The sequence below is a fragment of the Girardinichthys multiradiatus genome, chromosome 3 (assembly GCF_021462225.1).
Source record: "Girardinichthys multiradiatus isolate DD_20200921_A chromosome 3, DD_fGirMul_XY1, whole genome shotgun sequence".
NCBI classification, from domain to species: Eukaryota; Metazoa; Chordata; class Actinopteri; order Cyprinodontiformes; family Goodeidae; genus Girardinichthys; species Girardinichthys multiradiatus.
The window spans coordinates 34645065-34672636 of NC_061796.1; the positions used below are offsets into that span (position 1 = coordinate 34645065).

At 37.5% G+C, this 27572-nt stretch overlaps 1 protein-coding gene across 2 annotated transcripts; it reads right to left on the reverse strand.

Moving 5' to 3' along the window:
• Positions 1–15385: 15385 nt before the first annotated feature.
• Positions 15386–20068, reverse strand: LOC124865296 (free fatty acid receptor 2-like). 2 transcript variants are annotated; one of them, XM_047360277.1, is made up of 2 exons: positions 19948–20068; positions 15386–18184 (listed from the first exon to the last, which is right to left on the reverse strand). In XM_047360277.1, exon 2 carries the CDS (start codon positions 17941–17943, stop codon positions 16906–16908), a length of 1038 nt encoding a protein of 345 aa, XP_047216233.1. In that variant the 5' UTR covers positions 17944–18184; positions 19948–20068; the 3' UTR covers positions 15386–16905. The 2 variants fall into 2 exon arrangements, with proteins under 2 accessions (XP_047216233.1, XP_047216232.1); XM_047360276.1 differs by lacking the exon at positions 19948–20068 and adding an exon at positions 19620–19793.
• Between the last annotated feature and the right edge of the window lie 7504 nt (positions 20069–27572).

Below are 27572 nucleotides of genomic sequence, written 5' to 3' on the forward strand. Positions count from 1 at the left end.
CTCTTACTGTCCTGCTCTTTGATGCCTGGGACCAAGCAGATGACAGCAAAGAGGATGGCAGAGGCTACCACATAATCATAAAATGTCCTGAGCAAAGGCCTGCACACTGAAGGACCTCAGTATCCTCAGAAGATGAAGGAGACTCAGGCCTTTCTCCTACAGGGCGTAGGTGTTATGGAACCAGTCCAGTTTATTGTTGAGGTGAACACCCAGATACTTAAAACTGGCCACAACTTTTAATGTTTTACAAGATTCATTAGGCATTTCAAAAATAAATATTCAATATTACCTGCTAAAATCCATTATCCTGTCCAAATGTACAATTTAGCAAACTCCTCTAGTAATAACTAGCTCCCTTAAACTCCAACCCCCAAAGTTACATATATAAAACTTTCAGAATTATATTTAACAGTTTCACTTCCTATTAGTAAATGGAATGTTGATTTAGGTTGATTTAGCGATTAGAGTAAAATTTGCACAAACAAATTACCCAAAATGCCAACATTCAGCTTATACAATACAAAATTCTACATTGAAAGCATTGCACAGGACAAAAGATGTTCCAAATAGGTTTCTCAAGCGTAACAAAACAAAAAAGTAATTGTCCTTCTTGCATGTTATATGCACCTGCACCTCTCCACTTTTGACGTTATTTAGAAATTATGTTGTTAAATAAATAGGGCATAAAATCTTTTGATAATTGACTCAGGAATATGCCAAGGGCTCAGAACTTTAGAACTGGGATGTTTTTTTGTTTAAGTATTTCTGCATGTTCTGTATACTGTGTTTATGATTATTGTCAGGAATATTCTTTAATTTTCCTGTTATGTTTATCTTCCTAATAGTGGAATATTGAAAGCATTTTTTGGTTCTGTTAAACTGTATAAGCTGTATATGTTTAATAAACAAAAAAATGTTTGGATAATGGTAAACCACAAAGGCTCTTGCAGCCTCTAACACAGTAGTGTCCAAACCCGGTCCCCAAGGGTCAATGTCCTGCATGTTTTACTTATTAGCTTGTCTTAGTACACATGAATTAAAGGAATGGGTAGTTCATGTGCTGGTCATCTTCTACACTGCCATCATTCAGTCTGTCCTGTCTTCATCCATCTCAGTGTGGTTTGGCTCATCCACAAAACAGGACAGGTCCAGACTGCAACGAATGCAACCAGGACTTATACAGGTCTAGGGTAAGGAAAAGAGCTGGTACAATCTCTGCAGACGTCACACACCTGCCTTCAGGCCGTCACTACAGAGCGCTGTTTACTAAAACCAGCCGCCACAGAGACAGTTTCTTCCCCCAGGCTGTTTCTCTGATGAACATTTAATAGAGTACCAAACAACTGCATACTGAAGTTGCAAATGCACCTTTGCATATATGTATATATATTTAAGGACATAAAGATATATGCATAAATATATCTTATAAAACTTTTTAAAAAACCCAGAGAGCAAAGTGTCCCGGAGTCAAATTCCTTGTTTGTATGTATGAATTTGGCAATAAAGCTGATTCTGATTCTGATATGTTCCTGGATAACTTGTTAACATGCTGATGAGCTAGTTAAGCCATTGAAATGCATTGTGTTGGAGCAGAAACATATCTAAGACATGCAGGTCACCAATCCTTGAGGACTGACGTTGGACATCCCTGCTTTAGCAAGTTAACTTCCAGGTTTACTCCTTATTTACCTCATTTCATCTTCCCATCACCTTTGACCAGCCTTCTCAATCCTGCAGTACAAAAGTATCCCCATAGAATGATGATTCCATCACTATGTTTTACTGTGGGGATTATGTTCAGGGTGATGCTTAGTAATTCCACACAATGTTTTGCATGTAGACCAAAAATTTAATTTTTTTCTCAGTTGACCAGAGCACCTTCTTACGTCCAGTTTTGTGTCACCTATATAGCTAGCGGCAAACTGCATTATATGACTTCTTATGATTTTGTTTTAACTGTGGCTTCCATCCTGCCACTCTTCCATTAAGGTCAGATTTGTGGAATGCATATTTAATAGCTGTGCAGTTGACAGACTAGCCCACCTGACCTGTGGATTTCTGCAGCACCTCCAGAGATACCATAGGCATTTTGGTGGCTTCTCTGATTAATGCTGTTCTTGCCAGGTCTGTCAGTATAAGAGGTCCGATATGTCTTGGTAGGTTTGCAGTCATGCTATATGTTTTTGCATATTTGCATGACGTGTTGAACTGTTTTACAACCTAACCATGCCTAAAATCTTTCCTCAACCTTATCCCCAGATCTGTATAGTGTTTTTGTCTGTCTTCATAATCCCTATTGTTCTTTAAGGCTGTCACATAACAACTGGTTTCATAGTGAGATTAGATTACACACAAGTGGGGTCTAATTTCTGTAGCTGTGATTTTTGGATCCAAATGGAACATTTGTTAAAAGAATATATATATGTACAAAGGAAAACCATGTATCCGTTTAATTTTACATCAAAAGTATGCACTACTTTGTGTTGGGCTATAACATTAAACCCAAATGAAATACATTAAAGATTGTGATTGTACTGTGACAAAATTCGAAAATGAGAAAAGGGATATTAATGTGTTGGCAAGCCATTGTTAAAGAAGAAAATCACCTCAGTTCAGCAAACAACCAATATATCAATGATGCTATTAAAACAAACAAATGTTTTTTTTTTTACATTTTTATGTAATTTAACAACAGATGCTAATGATATTTCAGTTTTTTTAAGGGAAATAGGGCAACCTGCTTCATTCTCAAACAATTTCTATGCATCCTAACATTATCCTATAAAATTCCAGGCAATTAAGACTCGGTTTTAACAGAATTATATTGATTTGTAACATATTACTGTTAAAATTTCAAATTCAATATAATCAAATGACCTAACTTTATGTGTAAATGCAGATGGGAGTTTTGCAGAAATCATTTTACTTCAAATCAAATTTGCTCAGGTTATTTTCAGCTTGTTAAACTTGTAGAGCAGTATTCATCCTTAACCCAAATACTGTACATTTAAATGAGTATGTGCATATGTTGAGTGCGTGTTTATAATTTATAGTAATTTCTGATTTTCAGTGTAACAATTTTTGCTATGTTTGTGACAGGTGTGTCTTTAACTGTCAGAATGCACGGTCTTTAAATCACTGTAAATAAAATGTTTTCAAGGAGTTTCTCGTCCTGTTTCACTTAAACAAATAAAGGTTCTAAGCAGACAGCTTATTCTTGAACTTGAAATGAAGTTGGTCCACACAGGAGACAAATTTAGGTTTTACTGTAGCTCATCAGGGCACATCACGCATTTAAAGCTGTTTTACAAGAAAAAACTCAGTGAGACCTTTAAAAACCTTTTGCACCTTCAGGGCTCTGATACAAGTGCTCTGCAAAAGAAGAAAATCTTGTTTCTAGATCATATCAAGGATTTTCTGTTCTTAAAAACATACAGGCATGTCTTGCATACAGTATGATATCCCTCTTGTCTGAAGGTGTCCAGACTAATCTGGAGGAAAAAAGCAACCTGCAGAAAAATAATAAATTGCTTACTGTTGCATTGCGGTTTATGTCAGCATGCAGACAAACTGCATAATTGTCTTCCAATACACTGACATATGTAATTTTTTACCCCATCGGTCACTGAGATGCAGGTTTGTGCTGAGACATGACCTATTAATGAACCATCAGTGCTAACTAAAGAGTGACGGATTAAAAAAGCTGAGACCATGAGAATTTAATGCTCAGCAAGATTCAGATTTCACTGATTCAAAGAGATTATTTTACCACTCAGAACTGGAGGGAGGAACAACAGCAGCATGACAAAACAAGCCCAAAGACAGGTCAGTCTGACTAAAAGCCAGTCATGTTCTAAAGTGTTTTTGTATTTAACTGGATATATTTGACTGGTTTTAGATTACAACAATATTTAATTAGATTTTTAAATATTTTTGAGGTCTGTTTGGAATGATTTTTTTTCCTACTTAAAATTAGTAAATACTACATTGCATAACATTCAATATTTTTAACATGTTTCAGACAAAAATTCTTGGTTAGCTGGATCACTGGATTAATGGAGCTACAGCTCAATTTCTCCATTTTAAGTCATACATATTAAGTGCACTCCCCATCCCCCACACCGCCATACTAAATATTACTATTTTGTCACATTAACTTGGAACATAACATGTTGGCTGATGTTAGCAACCAAACTACCTGTCTTTTTAATTATCTAGACAATACTTTTTTGCTATTAAAAACCAAAGCCACAGATCATGTTACTCAAGAACCCCCAGATCTCTCATAAAGAACCCTAAATAAGAACAATCCTCTGGTTTAATTCAGAGAACTTTGGATATAATGAAAAAATATATTTGTACAGCACTGATAAAAGTGAAGCTTAAAAACGATTTTAAACCATTTATCAGAATCAGAATCAGAAAAGCTTTATTGCCAAGTACGTTTTTGGACATACAAGGAATTTGTTTTGGCGTAGTCGGTGCAATATAATACAAATTAAACAGTATAAACATATCTACAATATAATATAAATATATGTGCACAGTTTTAAGTGAGTGAGAGTAAATATAGAGCAGTATTGGGTGCGAGAGCAGTACAACAGTGCAGGTGATCATTGTGCAAGTATGGCAGTGCAAGTAAAGCAGGAGTCCAAGCTGAGCGTTAATGTAACGCAGTTACAAGTTACAAGTGTCCTGTCAGCAAAAAAAAAGGGGGGGGGGGGGGGGGGGGGGGGGGGGGGGGGGGGGGGGGGGGAGAGTGTCAGGGTGGTGTCCGGGCTTTGTTAACCAGGCTGGTGGCAGATGGGAAAAAACTGTTCTTGTGGCGTGAGGTTTTGGTCCGGATGGACCGCAGCCTCCTGCCAGAGGGGAGAGTCTCAAAGAGTGTGTGACCGGGGTGGGAGGGATCAGCCAGAATCTTCCCTGCCCGCTTCAGGGTCCTGGAGGTGTACAGTTCCTGGAGCGACAGTAGACTGAAGCCAAACACCTTCTCAGCAGACTGAATGACACGCTGCAGCCTGCCCTTATCCTTGGCTGTAGCAGCGGCGTACCAGATGGTGATGGAGGAGGTGAGAATGGACTCAATGATGGCTGTGTAGAAGTGCACCATCATAGTCTTTGGCAGATTGAATTTCTTCAGCTGCTGCAGGAAGAACATCCTCTGCTGGGCTTTCTTGATGAGGGAGCTAATGTTTGGCTCCCACTTGAGATCCTGGGAGATGATGGTTCCCAGGAAGCGGAAAGATTCCACAATGTCAATTGTGGAGTCACAGAGGGTGATGGGGGCAGGTGGGGTTTTGGTTGCCAATATAGCATTTGTATACCTTAAATACTGTGACAAATTTCACTGCAATATTTAACTGATGCAATATTTGTTTATCTAATTCAAAAACCCTCAAAATATCTATTTTAATTTAAAAAAAATATTATTTATTTTCTTACTTCTAAGCAATGATATTTTCAATGTATGGGAATATCTCATTTCATGCTGAAGTCTAATAGAGGGTTGTCACCCAAGTGTTGGAAAATATTCATGCTATGCTTATAGGATTGGTATGGCTATGCTTAAGTATGTTTAATAATGTGTGAAATAAAATGTATTGTGTAACTTAGAGGCCTCCAAGCAGGCTTATATTTGTGTGTGTTGGACTTAGATGTCATCTGCCCAGTAACTGAAGATATTTTTGGATGTGTCTCTGTAAATCTTCTGCCTAACGACAAGAACATATTTCTGTATGTAAGACTTACTTTTGCCCAGTGACAACAAGATATGTTTATATTTCTACATATGTAAATAAAGGTCAAAAGTAGAAAAACAGGAAGTGTCAAAAAGTCAGCTGAATGGGTGTCAGACAGCTCCAGATATGAAATCAGACAGTCGATTAAAATGTGTGTTTTTTCATGTACAAGTATACGCCAGGCTTTTGAATAAAGACTGCTGTTTTTGGGGAAGTAATCAGACGTTTCGGAAGTTTCAGAAGGATTCGGACGATCTTCTCCCTGTACAGGCATCTAAAGACTGCAGTCTCCGTGTTTCTTTTATTACTTTGTTTTTTATTAATAACAGTATAGGAGGTCTTAGCTTTACCAAACAAACGAGCATGCAGGAGTTTAGGGATAACTCCAACATTTTTGGTGACCCCGACGTGATTTGGGAAAAGCGGAGACTTTCGGCTAAATCAGAACTTCACCAAAAGACTCTGACACCGGGGTACCCCCGCACTTCTTACGAGGTAAGCAGAAACGAGGTAAGCAGAAACCTGTTTAAACAAACTCTGCACTTTTGGCATTGTCGATGGGCCTAAATTCTTGGTGTCAGATGTCTGAGTAAGTGAAATGTTCTGCTAAATTTAACATGTGTAAAGTATGCATTATGGTACTGTAAAAGGGTTAGAGGCCTGTAGTTGAGATACTACAAATTCTGGGGTTAAAGTCCCCTTGGGCGTTCAAGTCCCCATAAACCAGTAAAAGAAGGTTAGAGTCCTTCTGCGGGGTTCGAGTCCCTATAAACCAGTAAAAGAAGGTTATTGTCCTTCTGCGGGGTTCGAGTCCCCATAAACCAGTAAAACAAGGTTAGAGTCCTTAAAATAGGGTTAAAAGTCCCTAGGTTGTGCATTGTATTCTGGAGTCAGAAAGCTAAGACCGGGCAAAAAACACAAAGGTTTGAATGCTGTGTTTTATTTGAGTTCTGTCTCAATAAAACCAGATTACAGATGTGGTAAATCTTAAAAACACATAGTCAAAAGTCCCGTGAAGCTATGAGCAGGCTGTGAGATCAGTGACAGTCAGTGTGAGTGTGAGTTATAAATAACATTTGTAACAAGACCAGCATGATAACCTATGAGCTGGATAGGATAATTCAGCAAGGCTAGTTAGAAACTGGAGCGCACAAAAATTAAACTAATCTCATGTTTCCTAAAAGACTGCATAGAAAAGGCCTTCAGAACTGTGGAGTTATTTTCCACCACAGTACCAAATCTTTTAAGCATGCTTTTTCTTTATTTTAAAACAGATCTGTGTTTTTTGTTTGTTTTCGGCTTTTTAGCATAATGTTTGTCTGAAGCTGATTATGAACTGGGTTAGGAGCAAATATGATTAATCAATTACAGCATTAAAAGATATGGCTGAGAAAACATATTCTGAAAAGAGATGGTTTAAAATGTCTTTGAATTCTTGAAGTTTCAAATTTGGCCATATGTCTGTCTTTGATGTTTTGTGTTTGTTTTGTTGGAATGAATGTTTGTTTATATATTGCATGACACAATAATTCCATATTTGGCACAAATTGTGTGCATTCTTGATTTTTCCTCTTTGAGAGAAGTTAAATTTCAGCTCTGTGAAATGACCTTGACACAGAGATGCTGCTGAGAGATAAAGATTGTAACTCTACCCTGCATGTGTCAAACTCAAGGTCCGCAGGCCAAAACCGGCCCCCAGAAGTTTAGTGATTCTCTAGAAGTAGAGCCTTTGATATGGTGATTGTGTGCTTGAATGTTATTTTGTCAATCAATAAGCAGTTTTGTCTACATTCTGCCACAATCTGCCTTTTGAAAATGTTTTGAATCTTGCTCTTTATGTAAAAAAAAAGAGAAATTGGGTAAAGTCTGCAGACACGAAATTAACCTGGATTGAAGCTCTAACTATGTTTATTTAATCTGAGATCTTCTCCAAATGCAACAGTATATGTCAGTCTACATGAGATACTAACAACTTCACCTACTGGTATAATATAAAGATCTGAGTGAATATGTGAAACAAACAATGATGAAAGTTTTTCAACAGGTGATGCTCATCCAGGAGAAAGACAGTGTTCCTAGGAAATGCAGCTCATTCATTAACAATCAATTTTTCTGCTATAGGTGGAAGTTTTGCTGACTAATCATAGGCTGGATGTATGAAACATTATGTGCACAGACCAAATGACCAAGGTTCTGACTGACTTATGAACCTCACTGACCTGACAATGATAACATGACACCCAACAGATAACACCTTTAAGGTGGACCCACTAAGACCACCTTATTGATTCTTGCTGAATAAAAAAAAAAGAATTGAAGCGTCCAAAACAGACCTAGTGGAAACAAAAGGGGTTATGAGGAAACGATGTGCATTTTAAGAATAATAGAAGTCAAATTATGTTCAAATTTTTGCAAATAAAATTACTCTGACAGAGAAATAAGTAAGTAGTGTGTGAATGTGTGTGAATGGGAATGACTGATTTCATTGTAATGCATCTTTGAGGGACCTTAAAAGCGCTAATAAAGGTCTAATGTTCTGATGATCATTGCCAAACTTATATCTTAATAAGGTTTCCAAAATATTTTCCGAAAAATCATATAAAGATAGCAAAGGTTCTACCTGTATTGAAAATATTGATAACCATAAGAAAGTTCATAGACCCGTCTTCAATTTTTCACAATTCTTTTACAAACAGGTTATTTAAACTTTCATGTGGCCAAATGTCTGTATTTGACTTTCTGTTTTTGTGAAATAAATGTCTGTTTCATGTTATGTAAAAATTAGAGTCCTCAACATTACCATAATAATATTAGGTTAGTTCTCTATGGTAAAACAAAAAAAATTTTTTACAGACGTTTAGACTTTTTCCAGTCAGGTTCAAAATTATCGAATTACACTCAAACTTAACACAAGATGAAATGAACCTTAACAGAATTACTGGACTGGACTGAAATAGAGAAAACTTGAGTTAATTGAAACAAACTTTAGTTACTTGAACTAAATACAAAGCTGACTGAAACTGTACGGTGTATCTATAAAACTGGGTAAGACAAACTAAGATATAATATGCCCTTCATTTTTTGTGTTCATCAGTGAGTGAGTTTTTATGTATTTTTTTTTTTTTATAAGAACTAAACCAAGCACTATTTAAATTAATAGCAACTACCAAAAATAGTGATCTCATTTTTAAATGTAATAAGGACTTACTTTATTAAAAAAATAAAATAAAGTCCCCAATAAAATAAAATATGATAAAAAAGAATAATAAGAATTTGGAGAAACAGAGGCTTTAAAACCTCTGCAGGAACAGCACTGACACTGTTGAAAGTAGCAAAAATAACTTTGCATATGTTTCCGCAAAAGGCTGCATCTAAACTTCCCCTCACACTGAACATGTCAGATTTGTTATTTATAGATGCGGACATCCTGAAAGACTCACACTGACACCAGCAACAGAAGTTAAAACTTGGCTGAACAGTGGACTTGTTAAACAGAATGACATCTATCAGATAGAAGATAAACCAATCCTCCCGAAAAAAAATTTATACAACACAGCAGCTACAGTGACACATTGGGAAGACCTACATGTCAAGGAGGGAATATGTTACAGTTAATCATAAAATATTTTTTGATAAATCTACAAAACCTAGTCATTCTTTGTTTAAAATATATGATGCCTCTATTATGAGAAAAAAAAGATTGATTCTTAATCAGCTTTTGAGACTGATTAATTTTAATTCAAATCAACCTATCAGTTGCACTACATTACAAAAATATATTTTAGCTGTAACACTATTGCTATAGAAAGATTTCATTATTTTCAACTTTCACTCTAATATAATATATATAGGTGTGACTTCCTTCCCCACAAGCAAACATGACAAATCCCAGATTAACCCTTGTCAGTTCACCTTAGAAACACATTTAAAGTTTTTGTTGTCAAAGTACCTTGTATAACACATTGTATTAATGGCTCTGTCTTTAGGCCTGACAGCAACACCCGAAGGACTGAGGGTTAGACAGTATCCTCCATCTCTCCCTGTCACACTGGGCGAGATGGCAACCCTATCCTGTCAATTCAACGTCAAGTCCCTTAAGTATGGGGTTCAATGGTTCAAAATGAAGCCTGAAAAGCAGCTCATCCCAAAGTCGCCGAGGCAGATCTTTGTGGAGAAGAATCAAACCTACTCTCTGGTGATCACTGAGGTGACACTGGAGGATTGTGGGTGGTACTACTGGGTGGTGAACATCCTACAGAAAGACCCAGAGCTGGGAAATGGGACCAAGCTGCTCGCCTTGGGTGAGAAACAAATAGTCTGTTTCAGAAATGAACATGGCCGCAATTTATTAGGCCTGCCGTATTTGGGAGATGTTACTGTGCTGGTAATTATGTCTCATTTGTATCCTCTGTGCACCAGTGCTACACTGTTTAGTGTGGTCCTGATGAGGGCCATGCATCACCGTGAAAGAACGGCATGGCCGGGCTCAATCTATAAAAATTCAAGTAGTGAAATTCCCTCAGAGTTCATCTTTTTGCCTGAGCAGTTTCATGACAGATCTAGAAATAATCACCTCGGCACCATTCGCTGTGCCTTGTATCGATCTTGCCCCGGGAATTGAAACTCACCAGAAAACAAGGCGAGGAGGGATGGCCAAATTATTATGTGGAAATCCTTCATGCGGAAGAAAAGCTTTCTTTTGATTTCCCCTGGATGTTGTCCCCACAGAATAGCCAACATGTTTTACACGTTTATATTGTTATTTTAATCCCTTTTCTTGCTGTTGTCTTTTTTTGTACTTTAGTTAGTTTCAATTTATGACTTTATTTGTTGTAGGTGAAGGTTTTGTTATTTATTGTTTGCCTAAAATGTTTTCAGTACTGTAGGGGTGTTAAAAGAAGAATCAGATACAAAGGCTTTCATACTTCTGTGAACCTTTTGACATTTTGTTAAATTACTGCCACAAACGTCAGGATTTTAGAAGACAGAGCAATACAAAATATAAATTGTAAAGTGGAAGGAAAAGGCTACATTTTTTACAAAATAAAATTTGAAACATGTGGTCTCCAGTTGAATTTAGCCTTCTTGCGATTAGACTTTGTAGAGCCACCTTTCACGTCATACCGTCACTGTCTGACAAATATCTTTCCGTTTTTATTCATTTTGTTTTATTCATTTTCTGAAAAGTTCTCTTTTTGGTGATACAAGCCTTTCTATACTTCCTTTGCCAATTCTGCCTTGCAAAATAGCTCCATCTCAGGTGGATTGAATGGAGAATGTCTCTAAATAACAAAGTTCAACTTCCTACCACAAATTGTCAATTGGATTTAAATCTGGACTTTAGGCAAGTCTGACACAGAAACATGCTTTCTAAAAACTGTTCCATTGTCCTCTGGCTTTAAAAAGGCTTTCTTCTTGTCACTCTTCCATACATTTCACTTGAAAATGGGGTATCGTTGTCCTTGCACTTCATAATTATGCAATGTGCCTAAATGTGAATGAGTACTTTTGAAAGGTACTGTGGATGAGACAATGCTGTTACAGTTTGAGTAAGAGTTTGTTTGTTCACCTGTTTGGTGTCTCATCAGTGTTTATGACATTTTGTGCATTTTAACTTCCTATTACTCTGTTATTTCCATAATACATAAAACGGATAATCTTTCTCACCATATACTTTTAAAAGTATTTTATTTTAATTGTGTGTACAAAGAAGAAAGGTTTATTATTTTACCTTATCTCACCTGTTATTTTGGTTTTGTACCCCTCTCCAAATACTAGCCTGACCTTCTGCTCCTAAACCCTACCTCCAGATGACTCCTTATACATAGGGCGATTACTAGGCTGAGCAGACTCTCCCTCACCTGGACGTATTGAGGCGCAGCAGTTGATATCGATCTTCTGTCAGATGCCAGTTTCACCCTCCCTGCCAGTAGCTTTCAAGGCAGCATGCCTGAGCCTCCTGCTGGCAGAGCCCTGCTGTCTTTAGGCTTGTCGGTGAACTCCATTCCTCCACGCCAGTCAAAGCGCTTTCTTGTGACAGACAACCCAAATCTGGAAGTGAAGCTGATTAGTGGTATTATCCTCCCCAGAACGGAGTCCCTAAAGGAAGGAATAACATTTATATAGGTTAGGGGCCACCTTGCCATGAACTCTACTCTGACTTTCCTTCACATTGGGTATTGCAGGCAATTTCTTTTTATTGAAACTATTATGGTAGCATAACATCACAAAAGCTTATATATGCTAGTCGCACCTGCAATTTATCTAACGATGTATTGTTTTTTTTTCATTTTAATATGACAGATTGCTCTAAATATTTTGATAACTGCTGCTTGTAAGGAAAGCTGTCAGCGGCATGAATCACGGCTTCAAACCTGGGGCACAATTCATTGCAATAAATGCCACTTCTACTTCATTTAACATGGTTCCAGGAAAATAAAACACAATGTGTTTAGGCTTCATGAAACCTATAAAACAGAAGGTTTTCTTTTACCTTCTCACTCAGTATTTGACCATGTTTAAGTTTCTATTGGTAAATCACTCCATAAAAACATCATGTCGTATCCAGCCAGTGTCTGTGTTTTGAGTTAGTGTTTTTGTTTATTTTACCCGGTCTGGTCTTGTATCCTTCTGTTTACTGTAGCCTAGCTTGCACCTGTTTCCTCTTTCTCCTAATTACCTGGTCTTGTTATTTATTGGTTCTTTCCTGTTTGTATTTAAGTTCCTTAGTTGACTTTGTTCCCCACTGTGTCCTGGTCGTGCTTATCTTTGTTCCTGGGTCGTACATCCTACGTCCTGGCCTGGTTCTGTTTTCCCTGCCTGGTCCGTGAGTGAGAACAATAAATCTCTGACTTACCATTATTCATCTGACTCCTGCAGTCTTCTCTGCACTTTGTTCCTACCCACAACCGCACATCATGACACATAATCAATAAAGTCATTTACTTCAGTAATTCCATTGAAAAACTCACTAGATAAATTGTTACACAGTTTTTTTTCAAATGCTTATTTCTTTTCATTTTAATGATCATGTGTTCCAGATAATGAGAACCCATAATTCAAACTCTCAGAAAATCAGCCAATTTATAACCACTAAAAATTATGTCTTTAACATTAATCTTACATTGAGGTCTACATGGGGATCATTGGGAAGCTAACTTAACAGTTGTCCAACAAACAGTCAATGAGATACAAGGAGGGTAAACCACAAAAAGTCATTGCTATAGAAGCTGGCTGTTCACAGAGTGCTGTGTCCGAGAATATTAATGTTAAGTTGAGTGGAAGGAAAAAACATGAGCTACATGGTCAGAAATATCTTACCCGGGCCAAGGAAAAACAAGACTGTGCTGTTGCTCAGTGGTCCAAAGTCTGCTTTTTAGATAAAATATAATTTGCATATTATTTCTAAATTAAGGTCCCAAAGTGTGGAAGAAGAGTAAAGAGGCATACAATCCAAGTAGCCTGAGGTCCAGCAGGAGGTTTCCATACTCAGTGATGATTTAGGAAGCCATTAAAGCAACCTGGACTTCCTTAACTCCTCAACAGAGCCGTAACCTGATCCCACACCGCACTGCTGCATTAATAATGTAAAAAGAATACCGACATTGTATGGTGTTCATTCTGTACCGTACATGGACATTTCAGTAGGCTGATATTTTTATATAAAACAATAGTTTTTTTGTCTTGTTGGTGTTATGGATCTTTATTAGAAAAAGAGACACTTGAAATAAATCATTCTGTCTGCAATTAATTCATTTAATTTGAGTGTGCAACTTTTTCATTATAACGTATTATTCTATGCCAGGTATTTAGTACTGCAGCTTAGTCAGACTTCTCAAAACCGGATAAATCAGCTGTGAGATTTCCATTTTATCCAATTAACTGAGGACTTTAAACACCCAGTCAATAAACTGGACATTTAGCCATCCAGTTTTAACCCATAAAAAGGTAATAACCCACTCTGCAAATCAACTCATTCTACACTGAAGTAGAGGTTCTGGTTGACATGACTTTACTTAAGCTGCCTGATCTATTTAGAGATTGATTATTCTGAGGCATCAGATTGCCTGAAATTCAACATAGTAGGGCAAATTAATGATTTTTACCCATCCAACGATTAAAACTGCCAGCAAAGACAGGAATGTGTGTCCACCTAATCCACTTTAGCCTCGCTCAGATATTTGTATCAGTCTCAATAAGTTGATGAAACAGAGAAATAAATGGCATGTTTTTCTTGCCTGAGCTTCCAGATGCCACACCAAATAAGTTGACTGGACAGTTGAACATACAGTAAAGTTGTGTTTCCTCTCTGCGATGGCTGAGATTTTTCCTGGAAGGTGAAACAACTATCTAAGAAGCAACAAAAGAAGAAACAAAGATGCTATTAAAGAACCTTGTTCAATTTGTGCAGTCTTGTTTTCCACAGTCATGTGATCGCAGCGTTCCTCTACCTTTGGCAAACACGGACGCACGTACATGTAGTGATATTGTCTCTCAGGGCTGTTTCTTTTATTATCTTATAACTGTTACTTAGCACACAGTGTTAGGAAAAAACCAACACTGACGGAATAACCAATTACTGTCTTCCAGGAAGCACAAAATCAAATAGGGGGGGAAATAAAAAAGGGCTGCTGGCATTCTGGGTGTTTTTTGTCAGCAGACCAACCTTCGACAAACAAATTCAAGTTGGAATACATCATAGGAAGAATATGATTCGTTCTGAGTTAGCAGTTAATATGATCTATAAAGCTACAATCACTCTTTCCCAGGGTGTAATGATTATAAAACATAACTACAATGATTCTGAAAAACACAATTATGTAGGAATCTTTAAATTTATTCCCAAGTTTGTCTCATCAAGACAAGGCTCAAAACTTTATATGCAGGCTCAAACCAGTACATAACCTTAATTATTTTTAACAACTTAAGTTTAGTTTTTAAATGTGTTTTAACATGACATGGCCAACTTATAAAAACTTATAAATTTTATTTGACAGCACTAATTGGATTTACCAATACTCAGAAAGGAGCTCAGTAAAGATCTTTAACGTCTTTTTATGACTATCAAGTCAAATGTCTTTGCAATAACAACCAAACCAAAACAAACACCTTCAAATTATGATACCCTGAGATAGAAATAATTACGACTTTCAGGAACAGGGCTGCACAGTGGCAATGTTGTTAGAACTGTTGCTTTACAGGAAGGAAATCCTGAGTTTGAATACCAACTTGAGTTCTATCTGCATTGACTTAGCATGTTCTCCTTGTGAATGCATGGGTTCTCTTTGGGTGCTCCTGATCCATCCCACTGTCCAAAACTATGCATGTTAGGTTAATTGGTCTCTCTAAATTACCCTTATTTATGAGTGTGCATGTACATGGTTGCTTTTCTTGTTTCTATGTTGCCCAGTAATAGACCAATGACCTGTGAAGGGTATAACCCAACTCTGGTGTACTCAATGACTGCTGGAAATAAGCCCCAGCCTTCCCGCAGCTATGATCGGATACGAGGGTATAGAGGCTGCAATCTATCAATGAATGTTCAGGAACTGCAAAAAGCATGTGGTCAAGGTAGAAGTAGCAAGGAGACATTTGGGAAAACCAAGAACAATTTAAAACCCAATCATTGTTTAAAAATAAACACACAGTAGTTTGTTGTATGTGTATTTCAGCCCAAAAACAGCCAAAAATTAACAAGACATTTACACCCATGATAACTGTTACACTTCTAATTTGAACTGTACACATTTGACTTGAAAAGATTCACTTTACTCATATTTGATACCGATTTCTTACACTTCTTACACATATCGTAACTCTTTCACTGCGCCATGCTGGTTAATGTAGTTTAGGATGTTTTTCCCTTGCTTTAGTGGCTGGTAGCCTGCCCATGTTTGTCATTCACTGGCATTTAGGAGTCAAAATGAATTCATCACACAGATTTTGTCATCCACCTGTCAACCAGATACAGTGATTAGCTTAACCTCCATGCTGTTCCAATCCTCACCAAACAGGATCACAGCTTATGCCAACATTTTGCTTGTGTCAGAGAATTGTTTCTGTTTGGAACATGTGGTGGCTCTCTTGATTCACATGTTGGAGGATCTACAGTATAAATATAGCCCTGACCACAAAGAAAAACTATTGCCAGAGATTGTGAACATTATATTAAGAGCATGCAAATGCATCTACAGTATAAGCAGATTAGTGACGTCAAACACAGGCTGTTTTTTAACTTGGTTGAATTTTGATTAATCATATTTAATCTTTTTTTGTCTTTTATGAATGCAAAAATACATACAAGTAGTGTACATCTTACACACCATGACTGATCTGATGATGGCATCTAAAGTGATGAGATGCAGTGTGTCCAGACAGTTGTCATGCTTCTCTTTTGCTTCTTTAAAAAACAAATTACTTGTTATCTCTACTTCCTCTTGCACTCACATACAGTGGCATTCTTTCTTGCTGCATGGTTATAGTAAATCAAATGAATTATTTTGTGATTTATTTATAAAAATTCAGTTTATACAGTAACCTGCTTTCTTCCTCTTCCAATCTTGTTGGGCACTCTCTCTCTCTCATACACACACACACCAGTGTTATATGGCTGATCTTCTCCCAAAACACTCTGAGTAACGGTTATGTAAAATTCTTTTTATAATCTTCATGTATAAAAAATTATGTTTACATTTGAAGTACACACTGCAAATATAATGTATAATCTGCATGAAAACGTCACCAAAGCTTGAAACATAATGAGCACAAACTGACAACATGTTGCTTTTTTGATTAAAGCTGGAAATAAACCCCTTCACAAAAAAACAAGCTTCATATATTATCACAAGAAAATGACAGTTGAAGCTATTGCTTAGATGCTGCATTTTTGCAATCTCTATGTCACATCTTCACAACAGCCCACTGCATTCGTAATGCAAGAAATGCGACATGAAATGTGACAGTTCAAAGCGGGCCTGTCTTTGCAGCTTTACACACTACGCTGCGTTTAAAAATTGCTGCAGCTTGCTCAGGCAAACAAAGGCTGCCTCACATTGCAAGTTCATCAGAGAGTCAAACAAACACTGCCACAGTGTACACAGCAAAGTCATTTTCACATGAGTAAAAACATAAACGTGGTATTAATTTCCTGCTTGCAGGGATGAAGAAATTAGTTGAGGGTGCTGCTCCCAGTCCCTTTCCTGTCAGCTGTGATAGCATTGATCTCCTGTTGTTTGTGTTCCTTATCTTTCTCAGTCTTGTTAGCACCCCCACACAAGGCCTGGAGCATGTGACAGGACATGCACCTGCAGAGGCGACTTTTAACCCCTTGCTTCAATTTGCTGACAGTTCCTCTCACAGCAGAGGAGGAGAAGTAGAAAATAAAAGGGTCAAGACAGGTGTTGAAAGTACTGCACAGCAGTGCTGTGTCTCTCCAAATGGGACTCTTCTTTGTAATGAAGCCAACAATGTGCGAGACATTGTAGGGGCCGAAACACATGGCAAAGACAATCAGTGTTCCCAATGCCATACCGATGGCCCGCAGGCGCCGGCGTCGGTCAATGTGTTGCAGCTTGGACAGAATCCTGATGAAGTTGATGTAGCAGTAACTGGAAATGAGGAAGGGGATGCAGAAAAGCACCACACAGAGCTCCAAACGCACAGGCAGGAGGATCTTCAGTTGAGCCGCAGTGAAATTTTCATAACACACGTCCTTCTTGCTTTCAGCAATGGCATAGGTGGAATTTGGAAGGGGTTCATCTCCAATAAATGGCACTATAAATACAATGCTTAGATGGATGAAGGTAAAGATCCAGAAGAAGATGCTGGCGGTTACAGCGTAAATGGGTCGACGCTTCAGGGTGTGCTTGATTGGGAAAGCAACACCCAGGTACCGCTCTACACTGACGGCAGTCAGGAAAAAGGTACTGGTGTAGATGGTCATGTAGAAGACAAAGCCAGACAGAGGGCAGAGGGCATACGGCAGGTCCCACTGCATGTTGTTCATGGCCTCCTGCATCTTGAAGGGCAAAAACAGGAGGAAGAGGAGGTCAGAGATGGTCAGGTTGAGGAGCAGGATGTCGATTGGTGTGGGTCTCTGCCTCACTTTCTTCCAAAAGGTGTAGAAGGCCAGAACATTGGTGGGGAAGCCCAGCACAAATGTAATGATGTAGACAGAGAGACACAGCCCAGTGTTGCACTCCTGCATGTTGTCTTCAAAGTTTTTCTTACAAACTGTCAGGGATTGAGATGTGTCACATTATTTCCTTGACTCTGACTCTGGGGATAAATGGGCCACTGCACAGGGACGTTTGATCATGCAGTCCAAAGCAAAGGACACAAAGGCTTTTTATTTGGTCAGTGGCCTGGAAACAACCCGACAAGACAAGGTGGTTTCACTGTCCCCACCAGTAACCTGGCGCTCATCTTTTCCTTGAGGGCTCTGAGCTCTGATGATAAGAAAGAATAGAAAGAGATTACTGCACTGTGCAACAAAGTGAAGTACTTCACCCTACAGGTCCATTGCTACTTCGTTTTAAAACACAGCTATACTATTCATTATACTTTTAATTTTAGCCAAAATCACCCGGATGGAAAAAAAAAAAATTGTGTTTTTATAATGAAGCAGGTAAAGGTAGATCATATCACTATAATATTTAAGGACCTATTTATTTATTTTACAAGTTCTTATTCAGGTTTTTTATTAATAGTATTTTGCTTTTTTCAAATAGCAGAGTGAAACTGATCATAAACACCAGTCTGTTACATATCTTGATTTATCAAAGCAATGCAAAAATCTCTGATAAAGAGAAATCTTTAATCTGAGTAGCATATTTTTCTGGCCTGAATGTTTCTTTGGATAATTACCCAGGCAATCTACTAGTAGGAGATATGCATGTGTGATGGGTTGGATTGCTAAAGGTTTTGGCACCCCAATCATAACTGAATACAGTTTTCAGTTGTATTGCATGACTTAGATGGGGGTAAACCTAAACACAATTCTTTGGATCATGGTAGGCCATGATATGTACGACAACAAAAACAAACAAATGCAAATGCAAAATACTAGGTTTCTTTTTAAACAGAGCAGCCTTGGAAGCCACATCTCAATCTTAAAGTAGTTACTTCAAAGGAAAAATGAAAATATGCTATAAAAAAATGCTATAAATCTTTAACTCTCACCTGGTATGACACTGTTTCAACACATGGCTGGGCTTCTTAACAAGCTAATTTTGACCCCTAAATTATAACTCAACACAACTAAATAATAAGGTAAGTTTCCATCTTGCTTTTTTATAGGTATGCAAGGTTCATAAAACGTTTTTAGGGATAGAACAAATTACAACAAGCCCAAATGGAACCAGTGGAACCAGAAGTTGGATCCTCTTCTAATTAGTTGTCGAAAATCAAGCATGGATGTGTTTCAGCTATTGTCAAGCTAATTTTACTTTGGGAAACATTTCCTTTTAAGCAACATTATTTCCATTCATTTTATGTCATTTAAAAAGTTGTGAAAAAAAAAAATCTTAAATAAATTAAGCATCACGGTTCCATACTGCAAAAACAAAATAAAATAAAAATTACCAAACTTGTATATTCTTATATTGTTTCGGGGATTTCCTTGTTAAGTTTTTTTGGTTGGTTTATTTTTACCAATAGTGCTCATGCTGTGAAACAAAATTACCGTCATTAACTACACCCCAGAAAATGGTCTTAAAACATGATGGCACCATTCTAATACATTTTTAATATATTCGAAACACTCTAGTATTATCTACATTCTGCAATTTTTTTAAAGATGTAAGAAAATATGAGCGCAAGTGCAAAAAATCTCAATGTTTTTAGATGTGTTTTATATTTAATTAAAAACTGGAAATCTCTTACCTTTTATTTAAACAGCTGCATCGATTGAAAGGTTTCCTTGTGTGGCTGAAGCTCACCTCTTATAGACTTATGATAAAGCAAGAGGAAGCATTGTTTTACGTCCTTACCACAGGTTGTGATGAAACCAAAGAAGTACACTAACTGAAGCAACTTGTAAACTTCCTCTTTATATGAGGTGGCTTTTTTTCCTTTCAGTTTACGTGTCCCACCACCACAAGTTTACGATTCAAAACAAATTGCATAGGTGGCTTACCTCCACTGCAGAGTTACTTGGAAGAACCCACATGCCCTGATTGCTCAGTTTTTTGTTTGGACATTTTCTACTCACCAGACTTCAGCTCCAATCTGCCTTCATCTGGCACAGCTCATTATTTACATGATAATCCAAACATTCACAGCTGATGATAGAAATTATTATTAGTGAGACACCGCCACAGTTTATCACCCACGTTTGCCAAACATGGTCTCCCTGGTAACAACTGGCCTTTTCGCTCTATGACTGTCACAAACATCTCTGCAGTCCAGTTTGATTGTAGATGGTTAAATCGTTTTTAGTAGCTCATGTCATCACATGACGCAGATAAATGAGGTGATCTGTAAGAGCTGTTCCTCCCTGCAACAACATGTAGTAAAGCCAGCTATATGGCTGACAAACAGAGGCTTGCAATCCCATGTGATAAAAGAAGTAAATAGTGCAAACTGAACTAAACTGCTTAAGATTTCATTTATAAGAATACATTTATAAGAACATGTTTATATTTATACTTTGCACCTGAAAGACTCTCATGCATGTCAGAAATCATCTTTGCATGTATTTAAAATTGGAGCAGCAGGTTTAGGTGATAGATAAGGCACAGGTAGTCCTGGTTAATTTTTACAAAATCACCTACGCAGGCTTTTGAAGTTATAATGACTCAGAGGAGTATAGAGTCCTTTTGATGTTGTTTAATGTACAGTAATCATTCTAAGATACATTCACTTGAAGTAATTCTTTAAACACTTGACTTGCAAGGGCAAGTTTCAGGTATTTTGCCAGACCTATCTATTAATCATTTTTAACTTTGCCACTCATGTCTAATTGCTGCTATTGATCTTCATATTTATTTTGTACTGCAGGGAAGGTAAAAAAACACACACTGTGTTTTTATCTCAGTTTTAGCATTCCTCGCACAATCCTGGACAGTCATGGTACATTATGCAAGCGGCTGTTTACCAGTGTAAGAAGTGGTTTTACAGAGTGACATCAGGGAATTTTAGAGACACTGTCTGACCACTAGCGTCTCAATCGTGATGGTGCGTGGTATTTCATCATCATCTTACGAAACACTGCTTCAGGAATTAGAGACAATTTGAGCTCTTGGCAGGAGGCAGAAGAGCAAATCAAAAAGAATTTGCATACAGGGTACCACTTTGGACTTTCACATTTTCTTATCTTCTTGAATGCCATCTGAGTCAGAACATTATTTTATTATTAAAGTTACCCCTACCAGCATTGGAACTACTTTTATAATGTGCTTTTTGTGTAATAAAGCAGCAAATGTTAGATCTGAGATTTTATGGTTTGTGAAAAAAAATTTATTAACCCTATCATTTGGATGTTATATACATGCAATGTTGTAAAAAAGTATTTGCCCCTTATTCTTTTTTTGCTTTTTTTGTCACACTTAAATGTTCCAAATCACATTTTAATAACCAAATCAATTAAATTGACTTTGATATAACCCAAGCTGGGTTTACTTTCACTATTCACCTACAGGCATGACCTATTGACTCAAGAAAACACTTAAAAGAACCTGTCTGACAACATGAAGTTGGCTAAAATATAAAAAAAAAAAACAGGCATAAAAAGCTACATTACAAGAAATCCTCATACAATCCTTACCTGTACAGTTAAGATTTGAGTTAGCAAAGAATGTTGGGAGTGCATGTGTAAAGTCTAGATGTACTAAACGTCAGAAAGATTGTATCCAACAAAGACTTCAACGTGTACAATCCTGTTGGTAGGTTGTTAAAATAACGTAAAAGTGTGTTTATCTTGCCAAAGAAGTTACCAAAGTTACCACATAATATAATTTTCCCTAATCTTGCTATAGTCTGAGCAATAATTTAGCTCTTTGAAGCAACTGTAGCTGTGAAAAACAAGATTTTATTATAAGTTCCTATGCCAAGACATTAAGAGTAAGTTGGTATGGAAGGTAGAAAAAATCTCTAAAGGTTACAACGAGAGAACTGCAACAATGAATTGATGTTGGTTTCAACAGGTTTACATAACGGCTGTTTATTTTAAACTCAGACACCACACTTCGTTTTAAAATCAATCAAACTCATGTCACTGCTGTATCATCAACGATAACTACCAAGAATAATCAGCAAGCAGACAGCCTGATGAGACGTCTATTTCGACCAGTCAGCCCTATCATGTTTGCAGCTGTTAAACACGATCCAAAGGTATGTTATTAATTGAAACAAGGAGTGAGGTATATTGCAGCGAGTAAACTAGGGAGCATTTGGAACACAGTACCCAATTTTGTTATGCACAATATGAAGTCCTCAGCTCTGTTTATGTACATTTGTATGTCATTATGACTGCTGTACCACCTGGTCACACATACAGGTGGGGTGATACTGGCAGAATTGCTACTCAACCAGAACCCAAAACGCAGCCAGACAAGAGAATGGTTAACCAAGAGTTTTAATATAAAAAATAATAATAATAATTGGGTAGAAGAGGTTCCACTGAAGCGGTCAGACAGGAAGGACAGGAATGGAGGTTTATCAGGGAATTGAAATCCAGCCGGGGAGGAAGGGGAAGTGGACAACAGGAGGTCTTGGGGGTTCCAGGAACAAACAGGAGACAGAGAATATTTCCACCAACTAGATGCAGAAGCGGGAGACAATCCAAGGTAAAGCACTGGAGGGTTTCAGGCAGGGATAGTCCAGTAATCCAGAGACAGAGTCAGAGACAGGCAGGTTTCAGCAACGTGAGGTCAGGACTTTTCCGAACAGCAGAAGGACAAGGCAGAAATCTGTGGTCAAAAAACAGGCAGGATCAGATAACCAGAAAAAACTCTTGAAACATGAATCAAGGCTTGAAAGCTGTGACAGAGGCAACAGACGATCTCGCACTGAGCCGGTGACGAGCAGCTGATCAAACAGGAGCAGCCCAGTGCAGGTGAAGGCAATGAGTAATCAGCACAGTCAAGGTGAGCTGAAGGGCTGGAATCATGACAAGAATACAACATTTACTATTGCTAAATGTGTGGAAATCAATCAAATCAACACCTTAAATAGGAATGAAAATAGATTTGTATCAGCTTAAGCAATCATTATCACGGTCACCACTTGCTTCAGCCTCGGCATCTCTTCTTGCAAAATTGTAAATTCCTTTTCTGGTTCAAATAAATGAGATTGAAACCCTTGCAGCTGGAACACTCCCTCTGTAATCTTTGCCAAACTCCATCTGAGTTGTATTCCTCAGGGAGAACATCTGTCTGACTAGATGAATTCAGACTGCTAACTTTTTAAAAGTTTGCGTGTCCAACTTATTGTTAACTATAGCCAACTAATCAAAGTCAAAGAAACAAGCCCCCTCCCAATATTCCCCCCATCAACTGTATGTGTGTGTGTGCGTGTGTGTTTGAGAGAGAGTTTTTTAAAGTATATTTATAGTATTACGGAACCCTTATGGTGATGCACTGCACAGTGGTGCTACTGTGTCCTTCACATAAAAATGCAATAGCTTCAGCTATCATTATGATCTGCAGATGTGGTTTAAAAAGGAATTGCACATAAATAAGGAAAAGCATTGTTACATTGTTAGAAATCCAAATATTCTGCTGGAGGCTTATTCCTATCAAAAGGAAGTCTTTCCTTTCCACTATCACCACATTAATGTTTAGTAGTTCAGGTTGCTACAATGTCAGTGACTCAATGTAATGTGCTTCGTTTCCATAGATAGCCAACTTTTTACCAGTTGGCATGATAAATTGAACTTGCTGTATTTACAATCAGGATCGAATTGGAATGTATGTAATAAAGATGATTTAAATTTTTTATTTTTTTTACACATCTTTTCTATGAGTGTTAATAATGCTAAAGGGTCTGTGAGAGGTTTTGAGTTTTACAAAGAGCACACTTCTCAGAGGAAATGAGAATTTAGAAGAATAGGACCTGAGTTTTGAGACCATTGTGACATCTGTACATCCTTTTGGATTTTTACTTTCAGCTCTGTATAATAAAGCTTATGTTTAAATAGACAACTCAAAGTTAGCCTTTGTTTCAACTGATGAAGGATCATGGTTTAAACATAAAGCAGTAAAAATCGCTTGTTTCAAAGATGTCCAGTCAACCAGAAGCCATGCATGTACAATAGTTTGTCTAATAACCAACAGATTTCAGTTGTTCTTGAAAGCTGAATGTGAGTCAAAGCCAAAATTTAATATACTCCCTTCATCACACACATATATTAGTGTACATATAGCACAAAAGCAACTGTGGCTAAAATAATAGGAATTTATGAGAAAATAACAACGTCATTTCAGACTGTGTGACAGTTTGTGGAATGTTCTGTTTTCATAAGGCATTATGAAATAAGACATGGTGATGCTGTTTGTGACGTAATAGGAACAACGGTGCTGCGTTACGCATGTTGACTACATATCCTTATGTAATACCCTGTTGTTGTTCTTTGATTTTGCATGGTAACATTAGGTCCAATTTGTCTTCTTTGCTGTAAATTTAACTCCAGCGAAGAAATAGCAAAGGTGATCCAAAGTGAGAAGTAAAGGTACATTTCTGTCTTTTTTATCTCTACTAAGTTTTAAAAATGTGAAAAAACCTTAAAATCTCTAAATCTGTCTTATAGAAGAACCTTTAGCTCTGATGTTGCATCTCAAGTAAAAAGTAGGTCAACACTTAACTTAGATGTTCTGTGTGGCGGTTCCATGACTTCACTGGTCACCACAGATTCAGAATCAGCACAGTGAAACTATTTAAAAAAAGGTCATGGGAGTAGGTGCTGTAGCAGAAATACAGTTTGTAAAAACCCTTGACCTTTTTTTTCCATTTTATCACATTACAGCTATAAATTTCAGTGTATTACATTGGGATTTTGTCTGATAGACCAACAAAAAGAAAGGTATAATTGTTGAGGGTAAAGGTTGTTTGTTTTTAAAGTTTTAAAATCTGAAAAGGGTGACAGGTACAGGCCAAGATATGGTAAAACGTCCTTTTGCAGCAATTATTCCATTAACTGTTTAAGAGTAGGCCTATGTCTCTGCTAGTCTTGCACATATAAAGATGAAATTGTTGCTCAATTGTTGCAAAATTGGTCAAGCTCAGTCAGATTGGACAAACAGCAATTGTCAAGTCTTGCCACAGATTCTCAATTAGATGTTGGTCTGGACTTAGACTGGGCTGTTTGAACACATGAATATCATTTTAATCAAACCTTCACAATTTAGCTGTAATGTATCTTTAAGGTTGCTCTTCTTAAACTTTAATCCAGGATTGTATTCCAGGATTGCTCTGTGTTTAGCTCCATTCATTTTTCCATCAACTCTGACATCCATCCTGTCCCTGCCAATAAAAAGGCCACGTTTGTAGAGTGAACAAGTCCTTGTTGTGTCAATAGACTGTTCCACCTGAGCAGCTCTCTGCAGCTACTCTAGAGTTACCACGGGCCTCTTGGCTAATCGATTGGATTTTCCTCCAACTTCACAATTATGCACTACTTTGTGTAGGTCGATCACATAACATGCCAATGAAATTGATTGAAGTTTGTGTTTGTGACTTGACAAAAATGGTTACAACCTCTGCCGTTAAAGAGGGTTGCTTCATCTCATAGGAGTGTTATGTTTATTCATACTAATGCAATAATAAAGATTAAGCTTCCAGTCAGCTGCTGGAAAAATAACTATTTTCCATCAGCTCTGGTCAGTTTGAAAACGGGCTATGAACAACAGCATCAGAAACCTGAGGTGCTCACAACATAGCTGGACATGGCTGATGCAATAAATTGATATTTGTGACAGAACGCAGAGAATAGAACAAGGACATGTTTCAAAAGTGATGCAGGGGTTCACAGAGAAAAGTCATCAGAGCAGCAGTCTGTGTGGTTACTGGAGCAGCAAGAATAAAATCATGCATTACAAAAGCAACGGGTAGAAAGTAATGGTGTGTGACTGTATCAGGCAACACTGATGAAAGACACAAAGATGCTCCCATTAAAATAATTTATGAAAAGACTGAAAGTGATTTATTTTTTTATTTTTTTTGCTAGGTCAGGAGTTTATTCTGAAAATTCTCTCTTAATTTTATCAAACCAAATGTGGCTGTTTAGAGATTAATTTTTTCTTCCCTAGGTGGTTCAGAGGTTAACTGGAGAGGTTGAGTTATTATGCTTAATGGAGCTGCTAACTAGAATTTAATTATACTAAAGGGGATTTTGAGGTGCTTTTGGAGTGTAATGTATAAACATATTTAAACAAAATGTACAGAAGCTGAAAAAACGTTTTAAAAAAATCAACCAGCCCTGTGTCTATTCCTCTGCACCCAACGAAAAAGGCCACTTTCGAGTCCAATTGTCATGGCTGTTAAGAGCAGAGAGTATGAGCTCTTGTGTTGTTAAAGAGCTCCAAGATGGTGCTGCTAAGACAAGAGCGGCTCTGCTTTGTTATCTGCAGCCATTTGTGGACAAACTGAAAGAGTTTGGAGATGACTGCACACTGGAATGACGCGGGAAAAACTGTGTGTGCTTTACCTATTTCATTTACTGTAAGTTGTAAAAAAATGAAAATAATAAAAAAAAAACTCAGCTTCCTGATCTCTTCGAAGAAAGGAGAAGGAAGTTCGAATAAATAATTTGCTGAGGTAGCCACCAGCACATGCAATATGAAACATTTTCTGACACCTCTCAGCTCTGCTGAGGATGTACAGATGCTCGGATCAGATATCTGTTTATTTTTATTGACATTTCCGTTGATAAAAAGTAATCCTCCCATGCAATCTTCCCTTTTTAAGTAACACTATCTTGTGTATTTGTAACTTTACAAATACAACTATTGCTGATGACCTAATTTAATTTCTGCATTTGCTAAGACTTCACTCTGCACCTCTTGAATGCAAATAGAAGTAAAAACTTCCCTCAGTTTTGACTGTAGTCCTTGCTTGGTCTCAGCTTTTTTAAGATGCCTGGAAGTGAAACTGTCCTGTGGTATGATGAATAGAAATTAAACATTTGTAAGGTACAGAGAAGCTGAACCATGTGGCTTGCTATCATCAGCATCTGTGATAAGGATGTGCTCTGGTGTGCATGATGTGAGCCAATCATTCCTTGGTACAGAAGGTGCTATTAATGAACAATGTGAGGACAACTGTCCTGCCTAAGAAATACCAGCTTGTCAGATCTTTATATTGTGAAATACGAGTTAATGGAACAGTGGTTGAGAGCTACCAACATTTATTCTTCAAGAAATTAGAAATTTTCAATGTATAGTATGTATTATAATATTTATAAATCATTTGTTTTTATCCATTATGGTTTTTGTTGGATCAGAGCACCTTCTTCCCCTTACACGCCTCCCCCAGGAGGTGTTCCAGGCACATCTCACCAGGAGGAGGCCCAGGTGACAGCCCAGGACACGTTGTAGGAACTGTGTATCTCGGTTGGCCTGGGGACACCTTGGGCTCCTGCCAGAGGAGGTGGGTCAAGGCTTTGTGGATCCACCTATCGCTGCAGTAACAGCTGTTAGTTTTGTGGAGGATGCCTCCATCAGCTTTGAATGTTGATAAACATTTTTTTTTCTAGTTTGCTTTTCAAAATATCTCAAGCTCAGCCAGATGCAATGAAAAGCATTTGGGAACACAACATTTTAAATCTTGCCACAGATTCCCAATCGTGTCCAGGTCTAGATTATGACTCAGCCATTCTAACACATGAATATGGTATCATCT

What these genes read in the sequence shown, in the direction of transcription:
- LOC124865296 (XM_047360277.1), bottom strand. Translation starts at nt 17,943, where the DNA reads ATGCAGGAGTGCAACACTGGGCTGTGTCTCTCTGTCTACATCATTACA.